Here is a 13,004-nt window from a genome sequence, read left to right as displayed (position 1 = left end):
AGTCTTATGTAAGAGAGTAATCGCCATCATCTCTGGAATCCATTGTTTCTCTAGAATTTTCCTCCAACGATACAGTTCATTTGTCATGATGTCATGTTATTTCATAAGGTACAACACACAATGACGAAAAATCCACAAAGTAAATGATCATATCACCATGGAGAAATGTCAACTCTCGACATGTTGGTTCAAATACAACATATCAACAAAACAATCGCCACAATCACCAAAACATCATCCATAACTGTTGGAATGCGATATACAATTTGGATAGTAACGTGCGTTAAGTCAAATTTCAACAAGAATTCATTTTAATCTACAAAATGTTGTTTGGCGCCATAATTTATGAAAATAAAGGATTTACAATGAACGAAGCAAATGAGCGAACATAAGCGAACTCAGAAAGCTATTTTCCATAAAATAAATGATAAGTTACGCTAGTAAAGCAACATGTATTTAGTTATTTTACGACTTACCTCCCAACAATGAAAGATAAGTATCCATAGAGAATTCCATCATTCCTACTTTATCGTGGATAATATTAGCAGAAAATTTAAATGGCAATATCCGTAAACCTTGTGCAAGATAATTAATAAAACCCGTTTAGGAACTAGTACATCAGCAACAAATATCGTAGGATTTTAAAAAGAATTATGATTAGTTCAGTTCACAGAAGTACTTAACCTTCATCTAAATATCATGTATTCATTATTTGTTTCCACGAACTGTATAAAACACCATATCTAAGTATTTTTTTCATTTTACCTATCATAATTGTAAAAATTGAGAAAAAATGTTGTAAAATACGATACTTCAGAGCAGTAAATGCTGAACAGTTTTTTAAAAATAGATTCATGTATCATAGAAACACTGCTCTCTCTCTCTCATAATTCGAATAAAGGAATACATTCTATTTATCTTAATTTACCGGAACCATTAATTGTAACTATAATACGGTTTTGTTAACAACTGAATATTTCCAAGATAAAAACTCTTTTTGCAGTTAATTGTTTTAAAAACTGACATTTCAAAGTACATAGATGGTTAAATCATGGGAGTTACTTTTTCATCCTTGAAATATAATTATTATCTCTGAGACAGTCATTTCATCGATGCAACATAATTCATCTGGAAAGCATTTATGGAATGCTTATTCCCAATAAATAAGAGTGAAATGCATGAATGACTGAAATAAATAATATGACTGTGGTACTAGTAAGGCGGACATGGAAGCCAAGAGAAATGAACATTAATTGAGTTATGTGTATGGTTACATGAACTTTAAGAAAAAATGCGTATACTAAAATAAAATATTTACAGATTAACAAGTACAGATATGAAGAGGTTCTTGGAGAACATCATGGAATCAAGATGAGAAATGGCCTTATTCACAATATACACAATGACGTCACTATACCACATGAAAAACAAAAAGGAGCTCAGTCGTATAATGACTAATTCAACAAATTCATACACATGATAAAAACGTTGCATGTTAGCAATGTTTGCAGCAATATAACATAATGTAGCTCACTCAGCTCAGTACGTACACTCTATCTAGTAATCTACAAGAGTCTGACTAGTCCTCGTCGACGTACTACGATACAAGATAGCAAGTTAAGGCAATGATTTGTAATATTTACATTTTACAAAATACAAAAAACACAGCGTGGCTTCGTTTTCATCGTTGCTATCAAAATGTATGGCGCAACTCACATTCAAAAGTTTGCACTTTGGTTGGGGACTTGGGAGTACCTATGGCGATAAAACACGCATCCCTTTGAAAAAATGCGTCGAATTCCAAGAATGTGTAGATGTAGCAATAACTGTTTAGACTTAGAGCTGGTTGATTTTATAAAGATAAAAGGATGCAGCATTAATATCATGAAATGTCCCGATAAAGAACTTGGAGCGTTCATTGTGAAATTTGGATTTCATACTAATCTGAGAGCTGGAGGTCGGCAAAGTTCATTTACAAAAGGGGAAAACAGTAAATATGCAGCGAATAAGCGTAACAAAATCATAACATTTGTTCAACTGTCATCATGACTGTTGTTGTTTGCGTAGAGCATAGATCGTAGTTTAACCGTTTCTTCTTTGAGTGCTGACACTTCGATTTTGAGGCGCATATTTTCTTGTTCCAGTAGGGCAGCCCTGATGGCGATTTGATCCTCCTTGGCCCGGCGAGCATCCCGGGATCGTTTTGCAGCTTCGTTGTTCTTCCTCCTTCTCTCCCAGTATGCAATGTCTTTCAACGTCTCTGGGAGAGCTAATCGCTTTTTCTTGTTTTTCGGTGGGTTCGTGACAGACTGGGCGGCTTCAACGGCTCGCTTCTGGATGAAAGTTAGTGAGTTCATGTTACCTGACTTACCAGCCAATGAGGGAATTTTGAGAACTTCCCCTGCAAGTAAAGCGGTTTCTTCCCCTCCGCTGCTGCTGTAAGTATCGCCGGTAGTCGCCTCCATGTCCGAGGTAGCACCGATGGATGATTCCTCCGAGGCATGCCTCTCCCGTAGGATCTTGTCTGCTTCTGTTGCTAGCGTCATCAGGTGAGCATCAGTAGTCGACGAGGTAGTCTTTGCACCCACAGTAGTGGTAGTAGAGGAGGTAGACGAGGTGGAGGATGATATCGAACCAGCGCCCGTCGAAGCATTGGACGATGAAGCGGAGGTAGTGGTTGAAGGAGACGTAGTAGTTGGGATCATTGGTACGCCTGATACTAGGGGAAGGGAAGCGAAAGTAATGGGGACTGCTCCCGGTACAGCTGGTGTCAGAGCCACGGGTACGGAGTACGTTGCAAGAGAAGAGGCTCCTTGAGTTGTTATACCAGAAAGAAGATCACGATTTGAAGTGTAAAGTTTAAATGGTCGGGTTGATTTTCCTTTAGACTGAGGAAAGAGTGGTAGACCTGTGACTGGGCTCAGTGGCTGTCCGTTGCAGTTTATGACAATCTGCTCCTCACCATTGCCTTCGCTGGCCGGGGTTTGTTTGCTTGAATGACTTCCTGGCTTGTTCGCATCTGCGTCGTCTGCTCCCGTTTTCCCATTTGCCTCGCACTGGTCACTAGGGGGCGCAATATCCTCTGACAATTCTTCCCCACTTCCTCCACTTACTTTTTCAGAAATTCCCGCATCAATATTCCCCACATCGTTCTCATCTCCGAGGTACATCCCTTCTCCAGACAACTCAATATTGTCATCGGAAGGCTCCCTTTTGATTTTCTTGATGCTGAGGTCGAGTGTACCGTCATTACTAAGGCGATCATCCAGGTCTTCCTCGCCATGGTAGACGGCATAGCTAGGAACCCGTTCAATTTTGGTCGTATGAGCACATTTCCTCCTTGACGGCATGCTGGTATGTTGACCCGTGTGGTGGCCGAGGGTATGTAAATGACCGTATGGTTTCTGCCTGTCTCCCTACAGGCTGAACTTTCCTCTCAACCAGTGGTGTCCTTGTGTTTAATATCCCTGTATTTGAGAAGGAGAGGAACAACAAAATAATACTCGGTCAGTCAAAGAATCCATCAACTCTGGCAACATGCTGGGATCCTATTCTTTTTAGCGGCCAGTTTCAAGAGAAACAGTTTCAATCGGTTCTCCGGGCTGAAAATAATTATATCTTAATCATACAATGAATTAATATTCATAAATTCATCGAGCAAAATGCTGAAAATTTCATCAAAATCCGATAACAAATAACGAAGGTATTGAATTTTAAAGATTAGCAATATATTGTGATTAGCAACAATTTATCCATAAATGGCACCGTGTGGAAAATTGTTCATCCGCCACCCTTTTTGCATACCCAACTTATGAAATGCGACCACTAACAAAATAAAGTTATATTCAAAATGATATAAAATTTGTGGAAGGGTAAACATTAAATATTTGTTGAAAAGGTAAAACAGAGTTCTCTACTAAACCATATTGAGATAAATATTCATTAGGTGGGATGATGTCATATCCCCACTTGTTCTTTTGTATTTTATTATATGAAATTAGGTTTCTTCAAAAATTTTCTACCAAGAACTAAAACAATTGGATTGACAACTGATTAAGTGCATTAGTTATTTCTTGTTGCAACTTATTTCATCATAGTGGAGACACATCATTTACACATTAAAGAAAATATGAAACAATTATGATTTCGTGTAATAATAACTTTATTACACGAAATCGTAATTGTTTCATTTATAATAAGAAAAAGGAAAGTGGGGATGTGACATCATCAGCCCACCTAATGAATATTCATGAAGACATGCCTAGAACTGTTTCACCTGAATATTGCCATTCTTTAAAATTCAATAACTTCGTTATTTGTTATCCGATTTTGATGAAATTTTCAGCATTTCGCTCTGTGAATTTTACTCTATTTACTTAGATAGAAATATCCTAAGCCCAGAGTATCCCTTCAAACGTTTTACGTACGTGGTACCTATATGCAATAATACAGTGATACTGGCATGGGCATGCTACAGTGTCGTAAGTTCTTCATCTTTTTATTTACAAACAATTGCACACCTAGTTACCAAGAATGCACATATAAAGCATGTTCATTTATTTGAATGCAGGATAGAGCATTGTCGATTAAATGCCTTGCTCACGGGCATAGGTGCCGCGGCCGGGGATCAAACCCCGGACTTGCCACTCGGCCACGGCACCAAGATTTATCAGAGCTATAATAGCGCCCTCTACAAGTTTGACACATTTTAGTGAACGCATTGAACTTTTTTTATTTCGATGACCTCGCTCGTGGTTGAACCAATGTTCACAATAAGCCAGTTCGTAGTTCCTTTCTGCGCAATATCAAAAGATTCTACGCATGATCAGAGGAAGGTCATTTGTACTAAAGTGACATGGTGGTTTAAAATCTAATGAGATAAGCACCAACTTTGATGTCTTGATTATTCATATATTCTTTTGAATTGTGGTTTTCATTTACATCCACAAAAAACAACAACGCGTCCACGAACGACTGGTTTTCACAGTTTGCCAAGTACATTGTGCAACATGCTATGGTATGCATTCAAAGTAGGAATGCAACAAATACCTTCATAAAGTGTTCATTGGTGTGCTATTCTAGTCACCTGGTCTATTCAATTTCTTCATCCTGCTATGTAAGGCAAGCTTACGTAATATTTTGCTTTGAAATCTGCCTATCATAATGAAAGAAATGAAAGGTCATTTGACCGAAAATTGTCCATGAGTAACTACGAACTGGTCTATTCCATCGGCAGTCTGCTGTGCAAACCCTTCACTTGAGTTAAAGGGATACTCCGGGCTCAAAATAATTATATCTCAATAATTAGAGTAAAATTCACTCAAGATGGTAACAATTTCTTCAAAACCAGATAAAAAATAACATAGTCATTGAATGTTAAAATTTCGCAATATTATGTAAAAAATGTTGTGTCCCCACTTTCCTTTTCTTAATTCATTACATGATATCGTAATTATTTCATATTTTAATACAATTGTTTATGATTATGTCTCCCTTATGGTAAAAGAAGATGCAGAAATGAATATTTAATGTATTACATCAGTTGTCGATCTAATATATTTAATGCTTGGAGGAAAAAAAAGTAATATGTATAATTTCATAATAGGGCATATGACTCCAAATTGCTCATTGGATATTCAGGAAGAAGAACCGTTTCACCGAAATAATGCTAATCTTTAAAATGGCATGATTTTGTTGTTCCTTGTCCGATTGTGATCAAATTTTCAGTATTTTCTTTGCCGGATTTCTCTTGATCTATTCTAATCATATTTTTTCAGCATTGAGTACCCCTTTATAAGTGGTCTGAATGCACAATTTACCTGCAGTAAGGCCCAAAATGGAAACAGTAAGTTTAACATGTGATTATCTTGTGTGAATAGACAATTCTTGATCATTTTTTTCTTCTTTTGTTTTCCTTTTCTTTCTTTCTTCTTCTTTTTTTAATCAGCGAGCTCAGTAATGGAGAGAATGGAAGAGAGAGAGCGGGGAAGAGGAGAGTGAGGGGAACGAAAAAAAAATTGTTTTCAACACAGCAGCATACAATCATGTACAATATGAATAAAGTTTTATACAGTATTTGTTATCATGATGCTGGAATACAAATCATACTGACTGGTCTTTTTCATTTTACAACATTGATTTGAAAACTTTGTGTAAAAGAATAAACCAATGCGTCATGCATGCAATGAATTCCCGCGGATGCATTATAAAAAGACCAATATCACCACGTGGCCATAATAATCCATAATCCTAAAACTAACATTGTAGCAAATTGATACTAAGCTAAATGCGGTATAATATGTGAATATTATTTCTTTAAACCAATTTGTTCACGGGGAATGTTTCGACATAATGAAAACTTAAAGTCCACCTAAGAAAAAGGTTGATATGTGTCAATAGAGAAAAATCATTAAAAAAACGCTGAAAAATCATTAAAATCGGATGTGAAATAAGAAAGTTATGACATTTTTCAGCTTTGCTACTTTTAACAAAACAGTTATGCACAACTCAGTACATGCAAATGAAAGAGTCGACGAAGTCCCTCACTTACTATTTCTTTTTTTTTAATTGTTTGAATTACACATTATGTCAACTTACACAGATTTGACATTAAGGATCAGATTGACTGAACCATAATACCACATGTTCAGGGAGGAATAAACGGTTTCTCAAGACAATTATCAGAATATTAGAATATTTCATATAATAAAATACAAAAGAAATAGTTAGTGACATCATTGGTCCCCTCATTTGCATACCAATCAGGATGTGAATAACTGCTTTGTGAAATTAAGCGAAACTTGTGAATGTCAAAACTTTCTAATTTAATATCCGATTTTGATGAAATTTTTAGTGTTTGGCTTATTGATTTTTTTTCTTTTTATTCAAATCAACTTTTTGTTGGGGTGGAAGTGTCCAACTTCAGTTGAAATCACATGCATAAGTCCTAACTTCCATTCATTCGCCAGTGATCATATAGTTTGTGCTCCATTTCAAACCAATAAGGGCCTATGCATGCCCTTAACTCTTTTTAAAGTTAATTCACATTAAACAGAACATAAAGAACTTTCAATCTTGCCTTATCTATCTAAATTTAAGGCATGATGATGATGGTGATGATGATAATAATGATATATTGCATTTCTGTAGTACAAAGGTGGATATTTTGCGGTAAACTAATTTATTTTAGTGTAATCATAACCCTTTTCCGTGTACCTTTTAACTCCATGGTTTTTTTTTCTTCAAATTATCATATTCCCAGCTCGCGTATGTCTTCATTATGCAAAAGCTAACCTAAACGCTTATTTTTTGTGCATGAAATTATAATCATTTAATGTTGCCCTCTACCATGCAGGGGAATGAAAACATATAGGATTCACTACTATTTCAATTATGTAAGAATCATTTCTGAAACGGATATAATTATGATTCACAAAAGAACATTAAAACATTAGTTTATTTTAATGTAATAGAAGAAAATGGAAAGTGGGAACATAATATAAGCCTCTGAGCATATACTGAATGACAAAATACATAGGACCTAAAACAGTTTCACAAAATATTGCAACAAAGTTTAATATTCAATAACTTCGATAATTATGATTTTCAGCCTGGAGTAGGTCTATACTCCTTTAAGGATAGTTCGGTTTATTTATTATTTTAACCTCATGTAGTCACAATTTATCTTTCTGGTGTTTGAGTGCGAGATTGATATTACCAGAATGACGCAATAAGGAATCTGATACCTCAGTCACATTTGCCCTTTTATTAATTCATTTGCCGTTTTATTCATTTTTATTCAAACCACCTATGAATCTGGTACAAAAATGTTTAAATTGCTGTTTTCGTTTCGCCGTAGGTATTATTTAGCTCTCTTTTTAAAGGGATGGTCCAGGCTGGAGATATTTATATCTCAATAAATAGAGTAAAATTCACAAAGCAAAATGCTGGAAATTTTATCAAAATAAGATAACAAATAACAAAGTTATTGAATTCTAAAGATTTGCATACCTTCATGAATATTCATTAGATGGGCTGATGATGTCTCCACTTGTTCTTTTGTATTTTATTATATGAAATTAGGTTTATTCAATTTTTTTCTACCAAGAACTAAAACAATTGGATTAAGTGCATTGCCGCAACTTATTTCATCATAATGGAGACAAATCATTTACAGATGTATAAAAAAATGAGAAAAAAAACTATGATTTCATGTAATAACATAAGAAAAAGGAAAGTGGGGATGTGACATCATCAGCCCACCTAATGAATATTCATGACGATGTGCATATCTTCACAAAATATTGATAAATTTGAAATTCTATAACTTCGTTATTTGTTATCCGATATTGATAAAATTTTCAGCATTTTGCTCTGTGGATTTTACTCCATTTATTAAGATTTATTATTTATTAAGCCTGGACGATCCCTTTAAGCCCTCATTTTGGATGGGTATCAGGTCATGTTGACAAAAGTTAAGCGAACGGGTGACCTCACTGTATTATGGGCAACCTGAAATTCTACAGACAGTACAATACATGCAGCAATGCACAAACACAGTACAGTTTGTTTACGAGAGAAGTGTGAAGGGGGGGGGGGGCAAGGGCCTGGGAACGATTTTTTTTTCATTTCATTTTATTTATTGGGTTTTGCAACATTTTTCATAAACAAAAATCTGCACAAGAAAATACATATCTAAAATTTGACGTCAAGATAATGAGCAAATAATTTTGTATGTAAATCAACTTAATGTATCACAATATAAAAAAAACAAATTTAAGTGGTATTTTCTGTTACATAATGAATAATATTGTTGCAAGGGTCATCAGAAAAAATAGGCAATAATTAATGTCTACTGTCATTAAACGTGCAAGTGCATGAAGGGACTGGGAGCCGGGGTGCAATTATGGACATGGTTGGTCCTTAAAATGAAATTTTAGATAAGTTTCGTTGTTGTTTTCTTTTCAAATATATACATGTTATAGTCAAAAGTCAGTGTCTCACTAAAATAACAATGATAGTAATAATAATAAAAACATTAAATTCATTAGGTACTGCGATTCTTTCAAATGATCTTGTCTGCTTGGGTGAATCTGGTAAAGCGTTCCAAATATCAGGTTCGTGATAGTATAGTGTTTTATGTGCAAATAGTGTCCTAGAATTATTTAAGTGAAAATTATTGCATGTTCTTGGATGTAAAGGTTAATTGCTATTATATGAAAAAAAATCTGTGAATACTGGACAAAGTATGTCATAATTTTATTTATGCATAAAAAGTGCTACTTGAAGGGTATTAATGTCATTCATATTTATGTCTATTTCTGTCCAGAGGATACAAAAGATTGTCTGTATGAGCATGATGAGAAATATATGCAGATTTGGAACAACTTCTAACCGCTTTCTTTTCTGATCAAGGCAGGTCTTGCAGCTATTACCAAAATGAGGTTACACTAGTGATACAAGTCTAGTAAGAAATATTTCAATTTGTAAAAGATTTCAAATTCATTTAGCTACAGAGGAAGACACTTATGTGTGAAGTACATGATAAACGCCCGTTTTTTGTAATACCAAGGAATTTTACATATAACTTATAAGGAATTTTACGTATTCCTTTTTTTTCTTTTTATCTAAAGGCACATTATCAACTGTAATGTATTGTGTAAAAGTGTCATTTCTATGAGAAGTTTGAAAATGCATAATGGTCACATTTTTTAAAGTTCGGTATGCAAAAAGGTGGAGGATGAACAACTTAAATTGTTGCTACATCACAGCATCAAGACCAAATATTTTGACTAAGATCTCAGTTTGAAGCTAGAACTATATAGGCTAAATATAAATTATAAGAATATAATAATCAGGATTAAAAACTACAGCACATTAAGTTTGAAGTTACAAGGGTAGAGGAGCCAGTGGATGTGGTGAATGATAAAATATTTATACTTAAAGGACACCCCCAACAAAATTTGAGTGGAATAAAAAGAGAAAAATCAAACAACCATAACACTGAAAATTCCATCAAAATCGGATGTGAAATTAGCCATTTTGGGACTTAATTTTTTTATATTATTATTTACAGAATGGTAATACCTATGTCTTATGACATATCAAAATTGATTTTTTTAAACCATTTTTACTATGTTCGCGAAATTGGACCACCTTTTGACATCCGACTTAATATTAGTTTTCATGTTAAGTGAGGATAACTTACTGCATTTAAACCATGAGGATACTTTTTTTTTTAATTCTAAATTCATTGTTTATCAATTCTGGTAAATTCTTGTGAGATATTTTTATTGTTCGTATCATCGGCCAATAAGATAAAAGACAGAATGGGAGATGAATTATGTATATCATTAATGTATACTAAGAATAACAAAGGTCTGGGGTACAGCTATTGAAAAAATAACACCAAAAAGTGATTCGGGTCAAATTTCTGCACTTACCAACCAACCTGATTTCTAATTCTAGGGACTGGGTGCTGCCTACACTGTTAAAAAAACTAATTTTACAGATAAAAAAAGAAGATTTTGCAGAAAGCAATAACAGAATCATTCTGTAAATTCATAAAACAGGAATTTTCCTGCAATTTAACAGAACAGGTCTGTTTAAAAAGGGGAAAAGCGTGTTTTATTTAAGGAAATCTGTAAGATTCCATACACCAAATACCAATTTCCTGTAAGATTACGCAATCTGGTAAGATTACAGGTGTTCTCGAGACTCTGCTGCGGGAGCTTATTTTTATTTTAAGGATAAATTTTCCAACAGTGAATGGTGTATAACATAGGCAGCACATTCCACGTTGTAACCCTCATCATAAATGTTTAGTAACTTTAGTTTATTGCCCTTCACTGCAGATGAAGATAATGAATGACGTAAAATAATGAAAATATTTTGGCAGTGACAATTATATATACATTTCAAAGATTAAAAAAAAAACAATGAAGGAAACTTTTTTTTAACTCTTTATTTTGTAAACTCCCAACCAAAAAGTGCAAAAGGCATAAAATGAAAAGTAAAAGATATATACATCGAAGTTGTACTACTTTAATACTGACAGGAAAATTTCATGAAATCAAAGTGAAATAAATGTATATAGGTTTGCTAGTTGTTTGATTGTCGATATCGAACCTGAATCATTTCTATCTTCCATCTTCGTATTCCAAAACGAAATAAGAGAAAATATAAATTGTTTGTCTGCTTGCGTTAAATCGTTAAATCAACGGGGCATAATATCCTGAAATATACGAATGGGTCAAGATCTATGTATAACTCTCCTATAAAGAGTGGGGTAAAAAATTGGAAGAAAAAAAAAAACTTTGGGTCAATAATATGGGTTTAGCTTGACGATCTAGAGGATTCTCCTATAAATAAAAATATACGAGTAACCAGACCAGAAATCCAGAAAGTTCCAGTCTCGTATTGTTATTAAATATCATAATACTATTCTATTTTTTTTTATATGTACAAATTTCTGTATTGTCAATATAGTACTACGCTAGAGAGATCACTGTCAGAACTTCCCCGCCAAAACGACTGTGATAATATTTTTCCAACAAAGAGAAGAAAACCCACGACACCCGGGGACTCGGGGAGCTATTCTCAACAAAATGGACGAATAGCGAGTGAGTAATTCGCAGCACATTATGTATGCAAATTAGGCAGCTATATGGATGGTCGCCGCGTATGTGCGATGCGTCCGTCACCGCACCAAGACATGGCTGCAGCGAATCGCAAATAACGGTACCAAGATATTACACAATGTTACGTAACCCGTAATAATGCTCCTTGATCATTTGACAACCAATAAGACTGAAGCAAAGTTTCTTGCAGACAAGTTAGCGCGGAAAGTTTTTTTCGGGTGGCTATGATTTCGGCATGAGAAAGGGCTAAAATCGACACACCCTTACGTAACTATATGGGTTAAAATATTATTCCTGTGTATATACATGTCCATGCACAGACACATACACAAAATCCGTTGTGTGTATATATGATTCTTACCTCGCACTGAAGAAGTCTCCCAGCCCGCCAAAGCAACAAAGTCGCGGGAATCCCTTTGAAATGTGTATATGGCAGAAAATAATCCGCAGAAAATCCGATAATTCCTAATATAATTTCCTGATGATCACATAAAACGATAGCGGTGTGTACTCCCTGTTTGACACACTTTGTAGTGAAGAATGTCTGGTAGAGAGCATGCGAGCTGTTTAGCCCTTGACACCGTCGAGCGAACAACGAGTCTTTTTCCTATTCGATGACCTGAACGTGAACTAGGCTGTATACAAGGACTACGTTGTGGGGGCCTTGAGCTTGACGTATAGCCAATCGTCAACATCGTACTAAACAGTCGCGTCTGGCGATGGTTTGTAAGGAGGTGTATGATTGGGCATACCAGAGTGATTGCGTAATGTATTTCAGGACAACGATCTGGGGTGACCTAAGGACACGGAACGTCTAGAATATGGGAGCCAGATTGGATTGTGCTCAAGCTAGCTCTGTAATCACACGTAATATATACAGACTGGGTATACTGTACTGGTGTGTATTACGCAAAGTCTATGGTGTATACCCTTGCCTTGGTAGTATATATATACTGCATTATTCTCTACTCATACGAGTCATGGTCTTTGTCATTCATCGGTGATTCGGTAAAATAATGGTATGTGAATTGATATGATACCATAATTTAGGCACCATAATATAGGTAGAGTATGCGAGCTGTTTAGCTCGCACCATATTAATAGGTTCATGCTACCGTCCAAGAAATAATATTGCACTTAAGAACAAGTAAACTAACATCCCCCCCCCCCCCCCCGATAATAGGGGAAATAAGTGTATTGATACAAAAATGATAACAGCTAGCAGGGGCGGATCCAGCTTTTTATAAAGGGGGGGGGGTTGGGGTGGTATGCGAGGGAGCGTAGCGACCGAGTCCAAGCGAGCGGAGCGAGCGAGGGGGGAGGGTGTGGGAGGGGGGTGTCCCCCCTCCCACAGTAGGGAAAATA

At 35.4% G+C, this 13,004-nt stretch overlaps 1 protein-coding gene across 1 annotated transcript; it reads right to left on the bottom strand.

Annotated features, from left to right (window-relative positions):
- Positions 1-288: 288 nt before the first annotated feature.
- Positions 289-12,562, bottom strand: LOC129264420 (protein giant-like). The gene is made up of 2 exons (XM_054902299.2): positions 12,001-12,562; positions 289-3,467 (listed from the first exon to the last, which is right to left on the bottom strand). The coding sequence occupies exon 2, from the start codon at positions 3,348-3,350 to the stop codon at positions 2,034-2,036; it is 1,317 nt and encodes a 438-aa protein (XP_054758274.2). The 5' UTR covers positions 3,351-3,467; positions 12,001-12,562; the 3' UTR covers positions 289-2,033.
- Positions 12,563-13,004: the final 442 nt, after the last annotated feature.

Source organism: Lytechinus pictus, chromosome 7 (genome assembly GCF_037042905.1).
Source record: "Lytechinus pictus isolate F3 Inbred chromosome 7, Lp3.0, whole genome shotgun sequence".
Classification (NCBI taxonomy): domain Eukaryota; kingdom Metazoa; phylum Echinodermata; class Echinoidea; order Temnopleuroida; family Toxopneustidae; genus Lytechinus; species Lytechinus pictus.
This window is presented reverse-complemented; position numbering and strand designations above follow the sequence as displayed.